Source organism: Rhinopithecus bieti, unplaced genomic scaffold, assembly GCF_001698545.2.
Source record: "Rhinopithecus bieti isolate Rb0 unplaced genomic scaffold, ASM169854v2 scaffold_574, whole genome shotgun sequence".
In the NCBI taxonomy this organism is placed as follows: Eukaryota; Metazoa; Chordata; class Mammalia; order Primates; family Cercopithecidae; genus Rhinopithecus; species Rhinopithecus bieti.
The window spans coordinates 4683604-4705335 of NW_016803605.1; the positions used below are offsets into that span (position 1 = coordinate 4683604).

A 21732-nucleotide genomic window follows, 5' to 3' on the forward strand; every position below is an offset into this window, starting at 1 on the left:
CAGACCAGGGGCAGTGGCTCATGCCTGTAATTCCAGCACTCTGGGAGGCCGAGGCAGGTGCATCACGAGGTCAGGAGATCGAGACCATCCTGGCCAACATGGTGAAACTCCATCTCTACTAAAAATACAAAAAATTTAGCAGGGATTGGTGGCACATGCCTGTAATCCCAGCTCGGGGGGCTGAGGCAGGAGAATTGCTTGAACCCGGGAGGCAGAGATTGCAGTGAGCTGAGATCACACCACAGCATTCCAGCCTGGCAACAGGACATGATTCCACCTCAAATAAAAAAGAATTACAATCCAGGCTGAGCGTGGTGGTGCACGCCTGTAATCCCAGCACTTTGAGAGGCTGAGGTGGGCGAATCATTTGAGGTCAGGAATTTGAGATGAGCCTGGGCAACATGGTGACACTCTGTCTCTACTAAAAATACCAAAATTGGCCAGGCATGGTGGTGTGCGCCTGTAATCGTGGCTACTCAGGAGGCTGAGGTATGGATTGCTTGAACCCAGGAAGCAGAGATTGCAGTGAGCTGAGTTTACGCCACTGCACTCCAAGGCTGGGCAACAGAGCAAGACCGTCTCAAAAAGAAAAAAGAATTACCATCCAACATATCAAAGGTGACCACAAAATATTTGTTTAAAGCCATGTCATTACTACTTAGGTTCCTAACATGTTGCTAAAATAAAACTTCCATGGGGAGGAGGGAAAGCAACATTCCAATCTCACTAGAACATCTTGATTTGTCTATGACCAATATTATCTATGTTAAAAAACAGAGAAAATGTATGTGTAAATGTTCGGCAGCCCTCAGATAAGGAGGCATCCGCTTCCGGCTTACTCACAGTGTAGAGATCTTGAATGCGGGTGTTCAGCCCCTCCTGGATCACCCTCCGCTCCTCGGCTGTGTTTGGATAGGGGTACACATGGCAGTGGTAGCTGGAAGACAGAGTTGAACACGCTCTCACATCTGTCAGCACTAGAACTAAACGCATTCACCTCCCTGGCACATCTTCTGGCAACACGGAATGAAAGCAGTCATTTGGGAGACACGGGTGCAGATGCAGGCATCTGCCTTTGGTCAGGCCGTGCATACAGATGCTCAACAACCACCTGCTGAGTGAGACAAATTTAGCAAACTCCCTGTTGGATCCAAATTCCACTCCTGCCCTCAATGATTCCTGGCAGCTCATTCCCAATTCCAGCTTCCTAAAATTCAACAATATCCTTGGGCTTGGAATCACTGAACAGGTTTAAACACAAACACAAAGACACACACAGACACACAAAAGAAGAAAAGAGCTCTGGCTTCCTAGCAATTGCCTTTGACAGAGTCTGCAGTCTCCCTGGCTCCTCTCAGGGCCACTCGGCACCCAGACTGCATGGGGGAATGCCGAGCTGTGTCCCCAAACTGCAGTCATTCCCAGACCACCTTCATATGTTAACACCATACTTTTATTTTTCTTTAAGTTCTGCCTCTGAAAAATTAAATACCTATTCTAGCCTTATCCTAAGCAACAATATCTGTGAAATCATGGGTTTGCTGAGCTGGGTATAGTTTTTTAATCGATAGTAAAACAAATATCTGTCTATGAAAATAAAAGGCTTATCCAGGGGACACCTGAAATTACTTTCTATTCCACCAATTGAGAACCAAATTCTAGTAAACAGAAAACGCCCAAACCCCCCTCCACCCTGCAAGAAACAAGGCAAGCTGAGTTCTCCATTGGTGGAAGAAAGCAAAGGGGTGTTCTTTTCAGTTTTCTGACTTTGTTTGGCTTTTGCTTATGTTCCCATTTGCTGACAGGAGTAAGTCACAGATTATGTTGTACCACAACTCAAAATTACCGATGGCTTTTGTCGAACTGACATCTTTTATCTGATCATCTCATTTAGTCCTAAGAGACCGATAAGAAAGCAACCACTCTCCCCTTTTACAGATGAAGAAACTGAGGCTTGGTCACTTGTCCAAGTGAGTCCAATGAGAGAGCGACACAGGGAGGCTCTGCATCCAGACAGGCCCCTGAGCGCCCCTCCTCACCACACGCCACACCCTGCCCCAGGGTACCCAGGACAGAAGAGGTGCCACATGCTCAGTGATAACAGATAAGCCTGACGGGCAGCTCAAAGCAACATGAAGTCACAACATATGAAAACTTCATTCCTTTTTCAACCAATCTGAAGCCTTGATCCCCAAAGAAAAAAGTCAATTCTAGTAATATTATTAACACAGTCTCAACTTTTAAATTATTTTAAGTAATGCATTGGTAAGAGAGATGACAAATCAAATGTTTAAGAACCTGGCAGTGCAGCAAAGAAATCATGTAACAAAAACTAGCAGCCACTCTATTCCTGATTCCAGAGGGATGCTGAAGGAAAACTAGAGGTGGCTGAATATAAAGACATAAATTAAATGAAATGTTTCTTTTTCTTACCAATCACAAATCTTCTTAACCTTGTGGCCAATCTGCTCTCCCCAAAAGGATATTAAAAAGACATACCATTTTATGACTTCCCCCTACAAAGAATGAATAAGGATAAGTGTTACTCTGCGTGTAGAACTTCTAGAATATTGGCAGCTCAAACACTGTCAAAGCGTTCATTCATTAATTCAAAACAGTCAATCCTCCTTATTTGAGGATTCTGTAATTACAAATTCACCTACTTGTAATAACAGCCCCAAATCAATCCACAGAGCACTTTCAGTCATGTGCACAGCAGCCAAAAATTTTAGGCACCCAACACCCACGTTCCCAGGTAAAGTCCAACAAGGTGACGCCCTCCCTTCCCATCTCCACTCTCAGACTATCACCAAGCGTCCTTTTGAGAGTCTGTTTGGTGTCAGGTTTTTCACACTTCTGTGCTTTTTTTGGTGATTTCACAGTATAAACGGCCCCAAGTGTAGTAGGGCTGAGGTGTAGTCTGGTGTCCTGTGTCGCGGGAAGTCAGGGACCCTGAACGGAGGGACCAGCTGGAACCGTGGCAGAACAACATAAATTGTGAAGATTTCATGGACATTTATCTGTTCCCAAAAGTAATACTTTCATAATTTCTTACACCTGTCTTTACTGCAATCTCTGAACATAAATTGTGAATATTTCATGGACATTTATCACTTCCCTAATAATACTCTTATAATTTCCTATGCCTGTCTTTACTTTAATCTCTTAATCCTGTTATCTTCATAAGCTGAGAATGTACATCACCTCAGGAACACTATTGTACAAATTGATTGTTAAACGTGTGTTTGAACAATATGAAATCAGTGCACCTTGAATAAGAACAGAATAACAGTGATTTTCAGGGAACAAGGGAAGATAACCATAAGGTCTGACTGCCTGTGGGATCAGGCAGAATACAGCCATATTTTTCTTCTTGCAGAGAGCCTATAAATGGACACGCAAGTAAGAGAGATATCGCTGAATTATTTTTCCAGCAAGGAATACCCTGAGGAAGGAATGCATTCCTGCGGGGAGGTCTATAAATGGCAGCTCTGGGAGTGTCTGTCTTATGCGGTTGAGATAAGGACTGAAATACACCCTGGTCTCCTGCAGTACCCTCAGGCTTATTAGGGTGGGGGAAAGATCCCACCCTGGTAAATTTGAGGTCAGACCGGTTCTCTGCTTTCAAACCCTGTTTTCTATTGTTTAAGATGTTTATCACAACAATACGTGCACAGTCAAACATAGACCCTCATCAGTAATTCTAATTTTGCCCTTTGACTTGTGATCTTTGCTTTGCCCTTTGCCTTGTGATCTTTATTGCCCTTTAAAGCATGTGATCTTTGGGACCTACTCCCTGTTCATACACCCCTCCCCTTTTAAAGTCCTTAATAAAACCTGCTGGTTTTGTGGCTTAGGGGCATCACGGACCTGCCAATATGTGATGTCACCCCCGGCGGCCCAGCTGTAAAATTCCTCTCTTTGTACTCTTTCTCTTTATTTCTCAGACCGGCCGACACTTAGGGAAAATAGAAAGGACCTATGTTGAAATATTGGGGGCTGGTTCCCCCAACAGTCCTGAGCACAAGATGGCTGCGATGTGCCTGACGGAGATGTAGCATGTGTTAGGGACACTTCGTTCAGGTTCAAGTCACAGAGCTGCTGGCTGGGAGCTCAATGTAAATGACTCAACTCCTGTATTTCCCCTAGGAGCAGTGAGTTTTTCCATAGCTGATAATTTAGAGATTTCAGTGACTTTTTTTTTTTTTGAGACAGAGTTTCTCTCTTGTACCCAGGCTGGAGTGCAACAGCACAGTCTCGGCCCACCACAACCTCCACCTCCTGGGTTCAAGCGATTCTCATGCCTCCGCCTCCCAAGTAGTTGAGATTACAGGCATGCGCCACCACACCTGGTTAATTTTGTATTTTTAGTATAGACGGGGTTTCTCCTTGTTGGTCAGGCTGGTCTCGAACTCCTGACCTCAGGTGATCTGCTCGCCTCAGCCTCTGAAAGTGTTGGGATTACAGGCATGAGCCACTGTGCTCAGCCCTCAGTGACTTTATGAAGCAAAACTACTGTAAATAATAAGAATCACCCTGCATTTACAAATATCCAACAAAGCAGAATTCTATAAAAACTGAATAGGTTTTTAGCCTATTTGCCAGGCCCTATTACAGGTGCTAAGGATACAGCAGTGAAGAAAACTGACAAAAATCCCTGACCTGGGAGGGGAAGGGAACTTAAACTTATATTCAACTTGACAGCAAAAGAAACAAAGAAAGTGCGCCAGGTAGAGAGAAGTGCTATAAACAACCGATGCAGGATGAAGAGAGGGGAGAGAGGGAGGGCAGGCTTGGGCACTGTGATCTCACATAGGACGGGCAAGGCAGATCTCCCCGAGAAGGTGACATCTGAGCAATAAAGACATGCAGGTGAGCTTCAAGTCAGGGTAAATGGGAAAAAAATTGCAAGAGGTGAGGACGCGAGCCCCGTGGTCGCTGGGAGAAGAGACTTCCAAGCAGAGGAGAAGCACACACAGAAGCACAGTCGGGAGACTTGAGGAGGCCAGCGTTGCCGGGGAGAGACATAGTAACACCAGCTCAGATATGATGAGGGCCACAGGCCCACTGTGCGGCCCCACGGGGCTTTTGCTGAGGAAGACAGGAAGCCCCTGGAGGGTCTTGAGTATAGGAATGAAATGATCTGACTGTGGTTTCCTGGGGACCATTCTGGATGCCGGGAGAAGAGACCAGGCTGAGGCAGAGGCAGGAGCAGGAGCCCAGTCAGGTGAGGCAGGTGCGGGACGAGACCTGGACCAGGAGGGAGGTAGAGCAAGGAGAGGCAGTCGGACTCTCTATTTAGAAGACATGGCCACCACATCTGCTGAGGGATTCAAGTCAGATGTGAGAAACAGAGAAGAGTGGGGAGAAACCCAGGGCTTTCAGCCTGGGCAGTTAGATCAATGGGTCTGGAAGGGCAGGTTTGGGAAGAAAGATCAGATGTTCAGTTTTAGGCAAAAGCAGAAACGGTCTTCCAGCTACTTAAAAGGAGATATGAAGTAGACGGACATAAAAGTCTAGTATTCTGGGGACAGGTCCAAGCTAGGGATATATACATTTGAGGCATGGTATTTAAAATCATAAAATTATGTGAGATCCCTAAAGGCAGAAATAAGAGAGAAGCTGTCCAAAAATTGAGCCCTGGGCCCAGGGAACAGGAGCACAGACTGGAGAGCTATAGCACAGCATGGGCAGGCGGTGGTGGGAGGGAAGGGATGGCAGGAGGAAGAGATGGAGGATGTGGCTGGGAGAATGAATACAATGAATAAATGATATCAGTTAATGAAGCCACCCACTAGACACGTTGAGGATAACGGAAGCCGATTTCACACTGTCAGAAAAGAGTTAGAACCAGGAAAAAGAGGCTGGGAACGGTAATCTCAACACTTCAGGGGGCCAAGGCAGGAGGATCGTTTGAGCCCAGGAGTTCAAGACCAGCCTAGACAACATGGTAGTGTGTCAACAAACACAACCACTTAAGGCACAAGGCAGAAGAAGTGCCACACACAAAGAAAAACACAAACTAGACAACCAAAGAAAGCGCCCATGTCTAGCTTTGATGTAGAGAGAATGGTCAGCATTTAGAAATGACACCAACGGGGGAAAATGGCTAAAAATAGTCTCTAAGGACTGTAATGACTTCAAGAGGGTCAGACATTGAACCCAAAAGACACTAAACCTGACACTATAAACAAATCCTAGAACCTGAGTAAAAGTTACCAAATAAAATACCCCTATCTTACCCAGAAAAAGACTGAGAGAACATACACTTGCCATGATACACTCTCCTATCCTCGTCAGAATAGGAGATTGCGAGTGACTTCTTTTTCTTCTTCTTTTCTACATTGTTCCCAATTTTCTATAATGGACATGCATTTTCTTTATAACCGTGGGGATGGGGATCGTATTTTCAAGATATGCATCTATCCATCTCCTTCATAGATGTTTACTGCCCTTTAACATATTCCACAAAAATTTGGCATAAAAAGGGGCCAGGGCGCTCTGTGGGGCTTCATGGCCTGTAATCCCAGGCACTTTGGGAGGGCCGAGGCGGGTTGGGGGAATCCAACCCCCTTTTGGAGGTTTGGGGAGTTCGGAGACCGGCCTGGACCACATGGGAAAACCGATCTCTACTAAAATTACCAAAAAAATTAAGGGGTGTTTGGGGCGTGGTGGGGCACAATTGGGCCTATAATCCCCCAGGCTATTTTTTAGGGGAGGCTGAGGGGGCAGGGGGAGGATTTGCTTGAACCTGGGGAGTGGGGTTGGTGGTGAGCCCGAAGGATTGTTTTTCCATTGCACCTTTTCAGGCCTGGGCAACAAGAGTTGGAAAACTCCGTTCTCCAAAAAAAAAAAAAAAAAAAAAAAAATTTGGCATAAGAGGCCAGGCACGGTGGCTCACGCCTCTAATCCCAGCATTTTGAGAGGCAAAGGCAGGCAATTGCTTAAGGTCAGGAGTTCGAGGCCAGCCTGGCCAACATGGTAAAACCCTGTCTCCATTAAAAATACAAAAATTAGCTGGGCGTGGTGGCGGGTACCTGTAGTCCCAGCTGCTCAGGAGGCTGAGGCAGGAGAATCACTTGAACCCGGGAGGTGGAGGTTGCAGACGCACAAGAGAACTTACAAATTCTATTAAAAAAAATTTTGAGTAAATGCTCTGCATGAAAATTACTGATATTGTCTCTTAATAAAGAAAAAACTCAAAAAATATGTATATGCTACTTCGGAACAGTTTTGATCTTAGTTTCAATCATCAGCTTGAAGTAGAAAAGTCATCAAGGTCACGACTGAAGGATAATTAGCAGACGGCCACTGGCAGTTCCAAAAGTCACAAAAAGGAGAAAATATTACGGGTGTGTGGTGAATGAAGGGCTTAACTGATTAGATTTCAAACGGATTAGATGTTTACTTTAGAAAACCAAAAATAAATCACAGGCTGGGCATGGTGGTTCATGCCTGTAATCTCAGCACTTTGAGAAGCCAAGGAGGGTGGATCATTTGAGGTCAGGAGTTCAAGACCTAACTCCTGATGGTGTTTCAATATGGTGAAACCCCATCTCTACTAAAAATAAAAAAATTAGCCGGGTATGGCGGTCCGCACCTATGTAGTCCTAGCTACTCAGGAGGCTGAGACAGGAGAATTGCTTGAACCCGCGAGGTAGAGGTTGCAGTGAGCTGAGATCATGCCACTGCACTCCAGCCTGGGTGACAGAGTGAGACTCCATCTAAGAAAGTAAAAATAAATAAATAAATAAAAGCCAAATTTCTCTTTACGTGTCAAAACTACTATGGGATGTATATTAATCTTGCAGCCAAAATTCCTGAGGCCAACCTAGAAAAAAAATAAGAACCTTTCCTCAAAATTAAGAAAACCAAGTTCCTTTTCCACCTTTAGTAGATCAGCAGTTCATCCTCGTTTAAAGCAATAGTTATTTTTACTGTGAAGTCTAAAAAACAGAGATATCTTAAGGGTGACTATGACTCTGTCTCTCCCGCTGCCTCCACCCTCCCTTCTGAACCATTCAGCCCCACAGCTGTTAGGTGTGTACATGGGGATGGATGGGGTGGCGGGAGAGTAACTGGCCCACAGCAGTAAATGTCTATGTGCATGTGCTCTGTGTCCCCAAGCTACCTCTGACGGAGCCAAGGAAAAGCAACCCCTCAATACCAATGGGCACACCCAGAAGCCACATCTTCGCTTCAAAATACCATGACTTGCACTCAAAAAAAAAAAAAAAAAAAAAAAAGCCTTCTTGAAGACAGTTGATTCCAGAGCTGTGTGAGAGGAATTGCAACATGCATCTGGACATCCTGTTGTACAAACAAGTGTTCAAAAAGTGATGGGAACGTGTAAAATGGATATAAAGGCCAGCATGAATGGATTCCAACTGGCCAAATCTAGGAGAATGTGAATATCAAAATAAATAATTAAAGGAACAGGAACCCATCAAATAAAATAGGAAATAAACGAGGAAGCTGAAAAACCTGATGAAGAATGGGATATTTACAGTTTCAAACACAAAGAAAGAGTAACTTCACAGCAAAGCCTAGAGAGGAGTGCCTTAATCAAGTGATCAAAGTGACCATGATCAGTAACGGAACAAACAGAAATGTGTGGCACCTGACAGTGCAATGAGAAGAACACAGCCTCACTTCAGCAACGCTCCTGCCAGAGGCATGTGACCTGCATAGAATCATGAGAAGACACCTGAGAAACCCAAACGCAGAGACACGCTACCAAAACAACTTGTAATATTTTAAAATGTCAAGGTCACAAAAGCCAAGGAAAGTCTGAGACACTGTCCCAGAATAAAGGAGATCAGAGAGACAGGACAGGCCTGGCACGGTGGCTCATGCCTGTAATCCCAACACTTTGGGACGCCAAGGCAGGAGGATGGCTCGAGACCAGTCTGGGCAGCATAGTAAGATCCCCATCGCTATCAAAAATAAAAGTAAATTAAAAAAAAAAAGCCAGGTGAGAAGGCTCACACCTGTAATCCCAACACTTTGGGAGGCTTTGAGAGGCCTGGGTGGGAGGATCGCTTGAGGCCAGGAGTTTGAGACCAGCCTAGGCAACACAGCGAGACCCCATCTCCTTAAAAAAAAAGTTTAAAAAAAGAGAGAGACATGACAACTAAATCCAACATGCGATGCTAAATTACATTCTTTGCTTTGACAATACTAGGACAACTGGTGAAACCCGAATGAAATTCAAGGCTCAGGATGTAGTAATGCATCTACATTCATTTCCTGACTGATGGTCATGTGATGGCAATGTAAGACAACGTCCCTGATTTCAGGAACTACATACACTACACATGGTTGAGGAGATAAGGCATCAGGTTAACAACTTATTATCAAATGGTTCAGGAGAAAAACATTCTTTCTACCACATCTCCAACTCTGCTGTTAGTCCATCATTGCTAAAAGGTGATGGTGACATTTACTCACTGTTTCAGGGTCTTCGAGGGATTCATCCAGTTCTGCATAGGACACAATGGTGTACCCTTTGCAGACTCTCCACAACATTTTTTCAAATGCTTCCACTTTTCCTTGGTTAATTAGGCCAGACACAAATCTGTGAGACAATAAAGTCAACCTGTAGTCAACTGAAAGCAATAAATGTTATCAAACTACATTAAGAGTGATGAAGACTTCGTTTCTACCAATGAAGACATCCTGAGAGCCCTCTAACTGCAAAACATCTCAGATGCCGGGCAGAATATTTCTGAAACTTCTTTTTAAAGGTACAGATGAGCTTGTAACAAAGAGAAATTCTTGGCCGAGCGCAGTGGCTCATGCCTGTAATCCCAGCACTTTGGGAGGCCAAGGCGGGTGGATCACAAGGTCAGGAGTTCAAGACCAGCCTGGTCAAGATGGTGAAACCCTGTCTCTACTAAAAATACAAAATTAGCCGGGCATGATGGTGGGCACCTTTGGGGGCCTGAGGCAGGAGAATCACTTGAACTCGGAAGGCGGAGGTTGCTAGAGCGTCACTGCACTCTAGCCTAGGCGACAGAGTAAGACTCCGTCTTAAAAAAAAAAGAGAAATTCTTGGAATCCAAAGGGAAAACAGGACCTCACAGCTGTCCTGATTCTTACACTGAATGCAGTATCTTAAGGCCTTGAGTTTAAGGCCAGCATGGGACACAGAAGCCAGGCACCGCATCTGGATAAGGTGAGCAGATATAACTGACTCCCCTCTCCGGCTGGGACTGCTTCCATGCACAAAAGCTACACCTTCAGTGAAGAGGTGGACCAGAAAAAACCCACCTTGCAAAGGAGCCTGGAGCATGCATGTAAACTTGTTTATTTCCATTTTGGTTCTAGATGGAGGGAGAAGTCTTCCCTAAGAATTTATAACCACAGGTTAAAATTCACTCAGGTTTGAGGCTTAAATTCACATTCCTGGCACAGTCAAAATCAAATCAACAAAAAGTCCCAATGCTGAGAAAAATATAAATGATTCCAGGTTGACAGAGCACTCCCAGGTACCTGACAAATGTCAAAACAAATTCTCTCTGGAGGAGAACATCCTCAAACTAAGTATCACTGAATTCCTTCAGATCAGGAACTGTGAAATATGAGCTTATGATAACTTTAAAAATCACAAATCACACAAGGAAACAAATTACCATTAGTTTCAGTAGGCAGAAACAATAAACAGCAGAAGGAGATCTTTACAGTATGATTAATAAAAAAAACTAACCAACTCGGTTTACCCACCAAGTTTCTACTAGACAGGATTTGATGCCTGAATGACCAATTGTTTTAGGTTTATAGAACTAACACTGAATGACATAAATGTTGTTTCTTTCCAGCTCATTATACCAAAAGAAGAAATTTCCATTATATTAAGTAAAAAAGTCAATACAGTTGAGTAAGTCAGCTCAACAAGTACAGGAGTACAGTGTTTTCTTAAACAAATATTCACTCTTTCATTCAACCCTAGGCTTTAAAATGGTCTCCATTCATCCCTTCTATGGAACTCATCTGCCTTTTACAAGAAGGGCAGTATGAAGCCTGACACCCCAGGCCTTGTCACCTACCCCAATTTTGCTCCCAGCCTCTGCATACAGCTGTAGTCCAACAAAGAATCACTCTCTAAGGAAGGGAATTCTTCGTAAGTGGGTTCAAACTAAAAGGAAACATATGAAACCAAGTGTGTCTCATTAAAAGTGACACTTTATTTCTCATGTTAAATTTCCAAACAAGTTTATAGGGCATCCTAACTAACTACTTAGATCTGGGTGCAAAACCTTCTAAGGTAACTTAGATCTGTAACTCAATTCTCATAAATGAAAACATAACTTCCCCATCCCTTATTTGTAAGCCACTTGAAGACACTTACATAAAAGACAGTTATAATTTAATTCATTGCCTTCATCCATGATAGAATAACTTTATCAAAGATCACTATTATATCAAGTGAAACTAAGTTTGGGACATATGCACTTGTCTCTTCTACATTTAGCTCTGTAAGGTGCTACTACATGACTATTCTTTATTCTTATAATTTTTTTTTTTTTTAGACACAGCGTACAGGATCTCACTCTGTTGCCCAGGCTGGAGTTCTGTGGCACAATCATAGCTTACTGCAGCCTCAAACTTCTGGGCTCAAATGATCCTCTCACCTCAGCCTCCCTGGTAGCTAGGACTACAAGTTTGCACCACCACGCTCAGCTAATTTTTATTTTTTGTATAGACAAGGTCTCACATTAATTCTCACTATATTCAGGCTGGTCTTGAACTCCTGGGTTCAAGCCATCCTCTGGCTTTGGCCTCCCAAAGTGCTGGGATTACAGGTGTAAGCCACTGCATCTGACCTATTCTTAGAAATTATAGATTATTCTTTTACTTCCTTTACTTAGCAATCTGGAAAAACTAAATTTTAGAGTTCAACATCCTTCATTCAATTTTTTTCCCAAGCTCATAAAAATTTTTTTCAACCACAAACTAAACCTTTTATAAATATTTAGTATTATAATTGCTTAAAACAACCAACACAGAAAATGGCTCTTAAAAGTTTATTTAAAGTCATATAATCCAACTGAAAAATAAAACCAAGGTTTAAATTTAATCTCTTAAGTCTGGGCATGGTGGCTCACTCCTGTAATCCCAGCACTTTGGGAGGCCGAGGAAGGCAGATCAACTGAGGTCAGGCGTTCGACACCAGCCTGGCCAACATGGTGAAACCCAATCTCTACTAAAAATACAAAAAATTACAGGCATGGTGGCGGGCACCTGTAATCCCAGCTACTCGGGAGGCTGAGGCAGGAGAATGGCGTGAACCCGGGAGGCGGAGGGTGCAGGGAGCTGAGATCGCGCCACTGCCCTCTAGCCTGGGCAACAACAGAAAAATTCTGTCTCAAAAACAAAACATAAAGTTAACTAACTAACTAAATACATAAATAAATAAATTTAATCTCTTTAAAAAAGCAACGTATCTACATGAACTAATAGCAAAATACATAGCCTAAGGGAATGAGATTTTTATAAAATAATTGTATTTCTTCACAAGCTGTTCAGTACCTCAACGTTGCGTTTCACAAAGGTTTTTGTCACTCTCAGCATGTGAGTGTACTCAATCAGTTCCAGCAAGTTTTTCCTCAGTTTCTCCTTGTTCTTAGTGACTTCTCTCAGTTCAACCTCGAGCTTCTGCAACTGCTCCTAAAACAAAATAATGATTACTCAAGCGGGTGAATTAGTTCCAAGTGTGATTCCAATAATCTTCATACAGTATACCAAAAACAGTGGGGGGTTTTTTGTTGTGTTGTTTTGTTTTGTTTTGAGATGGAGTCTCCCTCTGTCGCCCAGGCTGGAGTGCAGTGGCACGATCTCGGCTCACTGCAATCTCCACCTTCTGGGATCAAGCGATTCTCCTGCCTCAGCCTTCCCGAGTAGCTGTGACTACAGTTGCACACCACCACACCCGGCTAATTTTTTTTGTATTTTCAGTAAAGATGAGGTTTCGCTATGTTGGCCAGAATTAGCCAGAATTACTAATTCTGGTAATTTCTGTGAAGTTCACGCCACATATGAGCAAAAACATTCTGGAGGCTGTGATAAGCATGAGACCCCCAAGACTGGCCCGCTTCTCTAACCACAGGTGCTGTCATTTCTCTCGGATTTCCTTTGTCTGCTTATCCATATCACACATCAAAGACTCTTCCTCTTTAAGTCTACATTTCCTTTCTTTGCAACACAGAATATGTTTAGATAATCTTTTCTAACATGTTTTCCTAGCATATGAGTCTATAGACTCACATTTACACAATTAATTGAGGATAAAAATTCCTGAGAATCGGCCAGGCGCAGTAGCCCACGCCTATAATCCCAGCACTTTGGGAGGCCGAGGTGGGTGGATCACGAGGTTGGGAGTTCCAGACCAGTCTGGCCAAGATGGTGAAACCCCGTCTCTACTAAAAATACAAAAATTAGCCAGGCGTGGTGGCGCATGCCTGTAATGCCAGCTACTCGGGAGGCTGAGGCAGGAGAACTGCTTGAACCTGGGAGGTGGAGGCTGCAGTGAGCCAAGATTGTACCACTACATGCACTCTAGCCTGGGCGACAGAGCAAGACTCTGTCTCAAAAAAAAAAAAAAAAATTTCATGAGAATCTTTAATAATTAGTTACATACTAAACATCCTTAAAAATACTTAAGTATTAAAACAACAGAAGCAAAAATCTGTAAGCAAATCACTGAGTCAATCACAACTTATATTCAAACAAATCACTTAACATACTACATTCAATACTTCTCCTTTGCCTTGCAAACACTGTACACAGTCATCACTGTGTTTGTAATTGTATCACAAGCGACCTATCGAACAGGCCAAGCCAGATGACTGCTGTTACTCATGTGGTTGGAGAGTTCTCTCTGGAGTCTCCTGCACCAAGTGCTAAAAGACTTCCTCCCAGACAAACACAGAGGAGCCAGCTACCGAATGGTGTCAGGTATACAATGATAATTGTTTTAGAAGAGTTATCAAGAGCTCCGGCCTACTTCACAGGGTGAGGAACAAATTCACGGAGGATATTAATAAACAGAACAGGTAAGTGTTCTCACCAGGGACACGTGTATCCCCAGCACACCAGCCAGCGAACTCAGGGTGACACAACACTGCTTGCGGCCCACCCAAGATAAGCCACAGATTGCATATCAGCTTCCAAAATTGAGAGGGGAAGGGCCAGGGTAAATGCGGGAGGACTGTGAAGGCACACCACCGAAGCCTCAATTCCTTGTACAAGAAGAGGCAGCTAAGGCATGGGTGACCCTGGGATGAGCTTTCTGAAACAGTACAGGATCATCAACCAGGCTTGATGGCCTGATTCTTGTTGCCTCTGTTCACCACCAGCTGGAAAGGAAGCATATGCCTTACACGGCAAAAGAAAACTGAATTACCATTCAAATTTATCACAGATAATCTATTACTGAGGGTTAATCATAATAGTGGTCTTTAATCTCTCTGCCTAGAGAGATCACCATCTTTCATGGTTTTGAGAAGAAAGGCAGAAAAGCATTAGACAATATGAAATAAGTAAGTAGCAGCCCCTGAGATCAACGGCTGCAAACAGCTTTGTCAGAAGCAAGTTACCTGCATTTCTAGAACCTGTTTCAGGGGTGGTGCAGGAGGGCTGGTCTCTCCTTCAGGAAGGGGAATATCAGCTCTATTAATTTCCTGAACCAAATACACTGTGAAAATAAAAGTTAAACAATTAGATACGAAAACGTACTATAATACATTTCAGTCAGAAACATTTTAAAGCCCAACCTTTCCCAAGCCATCTAAAAATCAATGTCTAAATGCACAAAAATCTTGCTTGTTCCAACTGACTTATTGGTCACTTTTGCAACCTTGTTTCCAAAATAATGCTGCCTAGAGAGATCTGCATGCAGTGACAAAATAAACAACAATGTCTTCTGTTTCTTAGTGACTTAACAAATAAATAGAATGAACAACAACCTGGATAAACCTTTTCTGAAATTCCACCCCATTTTTTTCATTTCTAATATTCTAGTTAAAGAACTTTTGAGTCACAGCCGTCTCCACATGTGCAGAATGAAGCAGAGGTTAGGGGTATACTTGGAAGTGCAGGAATAACCCAAGTAATAGACCTACAATACCCCTATGGGAGCCAGCAACGTAATTTCTCTGCAGATGTCCTCAGAAAGAGATTGGCATCCATCAGTCCATCAAGAAAATCACAACTACGACCAGGAAACCCACCCAGCACCAAGAGCCAGGCTCTCTTGCAGCTCTCAGTCAGCCCTGAAGCTATGGCTGAGGACAACCTGCACTGCTTCACCACTGAAGTTAAAAACTAGATTCAGAAGCTTGGCTGGGTCTTGCAATCGCTGCCATCGGCAGTGTGGGGGGCAAGTGTCAGGGTGGCCCTAGAAATGCCCAAGTTCGTGAAACCTGGGAAAGTGGTGCCAGTCGTGGCTGGACACTACTCTGGACACAAAGCCAATCCTCACGAAGAACACTGATGATGGCACCTCAGACCGCCCCTGCAGCCACGCTCTGGTGGCAAAAATAGACCATTATCCCCACAGTGACAGCTGCCATGGGCAAGAAGATCGTCAAGTGGTCAAAGGTCAGGTCTTTTGTGAAGGTTTATAAGAACAATGACCTCAGGCCCACAAAGTACCCTGTGGCAATCTCCTTAGACAAAACCATCAGGTCTTCAGAGACCCTGACCTTAAATGCAAGGCCCAGTGGGAGGCCAAGGTCAAGTTCAAAGAGTGGTACAAGACTGGCAAGAACAAGTGGTTCTTCCAGAAGCTGTGGTTTTAGATGTTTTTTGTTTCAGTCATTAAAAATAAAAAAATAAAAAATAAAAAAAACTAGATTCATGAAACTAATAGTACACCAGCCAAAATTAACTACTTTATTTGGTTTATGTTTTCAATTCCATGAAGCATGCCTTTCCTTAGCCTAAAAGTCACAATACCTGTTAGTCACTATCAGGCCTAATATTTAGAAGTGTTACTAACTGGTTTACAAAGGGAGACAGGCAGGTAAAGAAGGAAGGAGGAAAAACAAAAAGAAAAGAAACTGTCTTACCAAGATAGCAAAGGAAGCACTGGGCTTAAGAGGTTTCTAGAAATGAATGCAAATTGTTTTAACCAATTTATACTTCTGTCAGGCCTCTGAGCCCAAGCTAAGCCATCATATCCCCTGTGACCTGCACGTAGACATCCAGATGGCCTGAAGCAACTGAAGATCCACAAAAGAAGTGACAATGGCCTTAACTGATGACATTCCACCACTGTGATTTGTTTCTGCCCCACCCTAACTGATCAATGTACTTCGTAATCTCCCCCACCCTTAAGAAGGTTCTTTGTAATTCTCTCGACCCTTGAGAATGTACTTTGTGACATTACCCCCTGCCCACAAAACATTGCTCCTAACTCCACCACCTGTCCCCAAACCTATAAGAACTAATGATAATCCCACCACGCTTGCTGACTCTCTTTTCGGACTCAACCCACCTGCGCCCAGGTGAAATAAACAGCCTTGTTGCTCACACAAAGCCTGTTTCGTGGTCTCTTCACACGGCCGCGTGAGACATGGTGCGTAAGACCTAGGTCAGAGGGACTTCTTTGGGAGACCAGTCCCCTGTCCTCGCCCTCACTCTGTGAGGAGATCCACCTACGACTTCAGGTCCTCACACCAACCAGCCCAAGGAACATCTCACCAATTTCAAATTGGGTAAGCGGTCTTTTCACTGTCTTCTCCAGCCTCTCTCGCTACCCTTCAGTCTCCCTCTGTTACTACACTTCAATCTCCCTGTCTTTCCAATTTCAGTTCAGAGACAAAGGAGACACATTTTATTCGTGGACCCAAAACTCCAGCACCGGTCACGGACTCGGGAAGGCAGACTTCCCTTGGTGTTTAATCATTGCAGGGACGCCTCACAGTGGTGGAATGTCATCAGTTAAGGCCATTGTCACTTCTTTTGTGGATCTTCAGTTGCTTCAGGCCATCTGGATGTCTACGTGCAGGTCACAGGGGATATGATGGCTTAGCTTGGGCTCAGAGGCCTGACAGAAGTATAAATTGGTTAAAACAATTTGCATTCATTTCTAGAAACCTCTTAAGCCCAGTGCTTCCTTTGCTATCTTGGTAAGACAGTTTCTTTTCTTTTTGTTTTCCCTCCTTCCTTCTTTACCTGCCTGTCTCCCACACTCCACTGGTGCCTGATCTCCGCGGGGACGCCTGCCTGATTATTCTCCCACACTCCACTGGTGCCTGATCTCCGCGGGGACGCCTGCCTGATTATTCTCCCACACTCCACTGGTGCCTGATCTCCGCGGGGACGCCTGCCTTGGTCATTCACCCACATTCCCTTGGTGGCAAGTCAACTGCGGGGACACCTGCTTTGGCTGTTCACCCACATTGCAGCCCGAGGCTGCTCCCCACTCCCTTCTCCGTGTCTCTACCCTTCTCTTTAAACTTGCCTCCTTCACTGTGGGCAACCTTCCACCCTCCATTCCTCCTCCTTCTCCCTTAGTCTGTGTTCTCAAGAACTTAAAACCTCTTCAACTCTGGCCTGACGTAAAATCTAAGGGTTTTATTTTCTTCTGCAACACCACTTGGCCCCAGTACAAACTCGACGGTAGTTCCAAGTGGCCAGAGAATGGCACTTTCGATTTGTCTATCCTACAAGATCTGGATAATTTTTGTCGAAAAATGGGCAAGTGGTCTGAGCTGCCTGACGTCCAGGCATTCTTTCACGCATTGGTCCCTCCCTAGTCTCCGCTCCCAGTGAGACTCATCCCAAATTTTTCTTCTTTCTCTCCTGGTCTGTTCTTCAGTCTCCACCCCAAGTGCTGAGTCCTCTGAATCTATCTTTTCTATGAACTCATGTGACCTCTCCCCTTCTCCCCAGGCTGCTCCTCACCAGGCCCAGCCGGGTCCCAATTCTTCCTCAGCCTCTGCTCCCCCACCCTATAATCCTTCTATCACCTCCCCTCCTCACACCTGGTCCGGTTTACAGTTTCATTTTGCGACTAGCTCTCCCCCACCTGCCCAACAATTTCCTCTTAGAGAGGTGGCTGGAGCTGAAGGCATAGTCAGGGTACATGTGCCTTTTTCTCTATCAGACCTTTCCCAAATCAGCCAGTGTTTAGGCTTTTTCTCATCAGACCCCACTAAATACATACAGGAATTCCGATATCTAACTCTGTCCTACAATTTAACCTGGAGTGACTTAAATGTCATCCTAACTTCTACCCTCTCCCCAGATGAATGGGGGAGCCCAATCTCACGCTGATAACCACTGGCTTCATGAGCCAGACCTCCAGGAAGGCATTAGAGCAGTTCCCTGAGAAGATTCCCAATGAAACTATCAGGCAGATTCCCCAGGTATAGCTAGGCAAGATTACATGGTTTCCTGCCTAGTTTAAGGGCTTAAAAAGGCAGTTTACAAAGCTTTTAATTATGACAAACTTAAAGAAACTACCCAAGGTAAAGACGAAAACCCAGCCCAGTTCATGGCCCGCTTAGCAGCAACCCTTACACACTTTACCACCCTAGACCCAGAGGGGCCAGAAAGCCACCTTATTCTTAATACGCATTTTATCACCCAGTCAGTTCCTGACATTAGAAAAAAGCTTCAAAAATTGGAATCTGGCCCTCAAACCCCACAACAGGAATTAATCAACCTCGCCTTCAAGGTATACAATAATAGAGAGGAGACAGCCAGACAGCAATGCATTTCTGAGTTACAGCTATTTGCCTCTGCTGTAAGACAACCCACAACCACGTCTCCAACATACAAGAACTTCAGAACATCCAAGCCACAGCTCCCAGGGGCTCCTTCAAAACATCCCTGTGGACCTTGCTTCCAGTGCCAAAAGCCTGGCCACTGGGCCTCAGAAAGCCCGCAGCCCAGGATTCCTCCTAAGCTGTGCCCTGTCTGTGCCGGCCCCTACTGGAGGTTGGACTGTCTGACTCACATCGCCGCCACTCCTAAAGCCCCTGGAGCCCAAACCCAGCGTTTCTTGGCCGACTCCTTCCCAGATCTCCTCAGCTTAGCAGCTCAAGACTGACGTTGCCTGACTGCCTCGGAAGCCCCCTAGACCATCACTGACACCGAGCTTCAGGTAACTCTTACAGTGGAGGGTAAGTCAGTCCCCTGTTTAATCCATACGGAGGCTACCCACTCCACATTACCTTCTTTTTGGGGGCCTGTTTCCCTTGCCTCCATAACTGTTGTGGGTATTGACGGCCAGGCTGCTAAACCTCTTAAAACTCCCCAACTCTGGTGCCAACCTGGACAATAGTCTTTCATGCTCTCCTTTTCAGTTATCCCCATCTGCCCCGCTCCCTTATTAGGTCAAGACATTTTAACTAAATTATCTGCTTGCCTGACTATTCCTGGGCTACAACCACATCTCATTGCCACCTTTTCCCCTAGTTCAAAGCCTCCTTCGCATCCTCCCCTTCTATCTCCCCACCTTAATCCACAGGTATGGGACATGTCTACCCCCTCCTTGGCGACGGATGACCCCTTACCATCCCATTAAAACCTAATCACTCTTACCCCGCTCAATGCCAATATCCCATCCCCCAGCACGCTTTCAAAGGATTAAAGCCTGTTATCACTTGCCTGTTACAGCATGGCCTTTTAAAGCCTACAAACTCTCCTTACAATTTCCCCATTTTACCTGTCCAAAAACCAGACAAGTCTTACAGGTTAGTTCAGGATCTGTGCCTTATCAACCAAATTGTCTTGCCTATCCAACCCGTGGTGCCAAAGCCATATACTCTCCTATCCTCAATACCTCCCTCCACAACCCATTCTGTTCTAGATAAACCTAGCTGACCCCATAGATCCTAAATCCTTTCCCCACTCCCCTTTCCATTTCTTAAAAAACAGCCCTAAAAGCTGCTCCTGCACTAGCTCTCCCTAACTCATCCCAACCCTTTTCATCACACGCAGCCGAAGCACAGGGCTGTGCGGTCAGAACTTTTACACAAGAGCCGGGACCATGCCCTGGAGCCTTTCTGTCCAGACAACTTGACCTTACTGCTTTAGCAAAGCCCTCCACTCATGTCTGTGTGCAGCGGCTGCCGCTGCCCTAATACTTTCTGAGGCCCTCAAAAATCACAAACTATGCTCAACTCACTCTCTACAGTTCTCATAATTTCTAAAATCTATTTTCTTCATCATACCTGACACTTTCTGCTCCCTGGCTCCTTCAGCTGTACTCACTCTTCGTTGAGTCTCCCACAGTTACCATTGTTCCTGGCCCCCCACATTATTCCTGATACCACACCTGACCCCCATGACTGTATCTCTCTGATCCACCTGACATTCACCCCATTTCCCCATATTTCCTTCTTTCCTGTTCCTCCCCCTGATCACACTTGGTTTATTGGTGGCAGTTCCACCAGGCCTAATCACCACACAACAGCAAATGCAGGCTATGCTATAGTATCTTCCACATCTATCATTGAGGCCACCACTCTGCCCCGCTCCACTACCTCTCAGCAAGCCAAACTCACTGCCTTAATTCAAGCCCTCACTCTTGCAAAGGAATTACACATCAATATTTATACTGACTCTAAATACGCCTTCCATATCCTGCACCACCATGCTGTTATATGGGCAGAAAAGAGGTTTCCTCACTACGCAAGGGTCCTCCATCATTAATGCCTCTTTAATAAAAACTCTTCTCAAGGCCGCTTTACTTCCAAAGGATGCTGGAGTCATTCACTGCAAGGGCCACCAAAAGGCATCAGATCCCATCACTCAGGGCAATGCTTATGCTGATAAGGTAGCTAAAGAAGCAGCTAGCATTCCAACTTCTATAACTCAAGGCCAGCTTTTCTCCTCCTCATTGGTCATTCCCACCTACTCCCCTACTGAAACTTCCACCTATCAATCTCTTCCCACACAAGGCAAATGGTTCTTCGGCCAAGGAAAATATCTCCTTCTAGCCTCACAGGCCCATTCTATTCTATCGTCATTTCATAACCTCTTCCGTGTAGGTTACAAGCCACTAGCCCGCCTCTTAGAACCTCTCATTTCCTTTCCATCGTGGAAATCTATCCTTAAGGAAATCACTTCTCAGTTGTTCCATCTGCTATTCTACTACTCAGGCCCCCTCCCTTCCCTACACAGCAAGCTCAGGGATTTGCCCCTGTCCAGGACTGACAAACTGACTTTACTCACATGCCCCGAGTCAGGAAACTAAAGTACCTCTTGGTCTGGGTAGACTCTTTCCTGGATTGTTAGAGGCCTTTCCCACAGCGTCTGAGAAGGCCACTGTTATTTCTTCCCTTCCGTCAGGTATAAGTCCTTGGTTTGGCCTTCCCACCTCTATACAGTCCAATAAGGGACCAGCCTTTATCAATCAAATCGCCCAAGCAGTTTCTCAGGCTCTTGGTATTTAGTGGCTCGTGGTTTTACCTCAAATCGCCACCCTTAAGTCTCTCTTGAAGTGGATAGAAGATCTTCAGTGGCACGGTACCCTCCAATACTTTCAACCTGATGAAGTCCTATTCTTCACTTTTATACTCACTCTTATTCTGGTTCCCATTCTTATGCCACCCTCTACCTCTCCCCAGCTATCTCCACCACCCTATCAAACTCATTCTCTCCTAGTCGTTTCTAATCCTTCTTTAACAAACAATTACTGGCTTTGCATTTCTCTTTCCTCCAAAATCAACAAGGCCTTGACTTACTCACTGATAAAAAAAAAAAGGGGGGGGGGGG

The 21732-nt window shown here is 44.8% G+C and overlaps 1 protein-coding gene and 1 pseudogene across 1 annotated transcript in view; one reads left to right on the forward strand and one right to left on the reverse strand.

Annotated features, from left to right (window-relative positions):
* The window catches only part of ATP6V0A2 (ATPase H+ transporting V0 subunit a2), a 59125-nt gene that overhangs the window by 23089 nt on the left and 14304 nt on the right, over nucleotides 1–21732 (reverse strand). The window contains exons 3-8 of the mRNA XM_017889781.1: nucleotides 14598–14695; nucleotides 12532–12669; nucleotides 11049–11137; nucleotides 9451–9577; nucleotides 2434–2516; nucleotides 844–937 (exon numbers count right to left, since the gene is read on the reverse strand). Of these exons, the coding sequence (XP_017745270.1) occupies nucleotides 844–937; nucleotides 2434–2516; nucleotides 9451–9577; nucleotides 11049–11137; nucleotides 12532–12669; nucleotides 14598–14695 (629 nt within the window). The remainder of the gene's footprint in view (nucleotides 1–843; nucleotides 938–2433; nucleotides 2517–9450; nucleotides 9578–11048; nucleotides 11138–12531; nucleotides 12670–14597; nucleotides 14696–21732) is intronic.
* Nucleotides 10103–15800, forward strand: LOC108539874 (60S ribosomal protein L27 pseudogene; annotated as a pseudogene).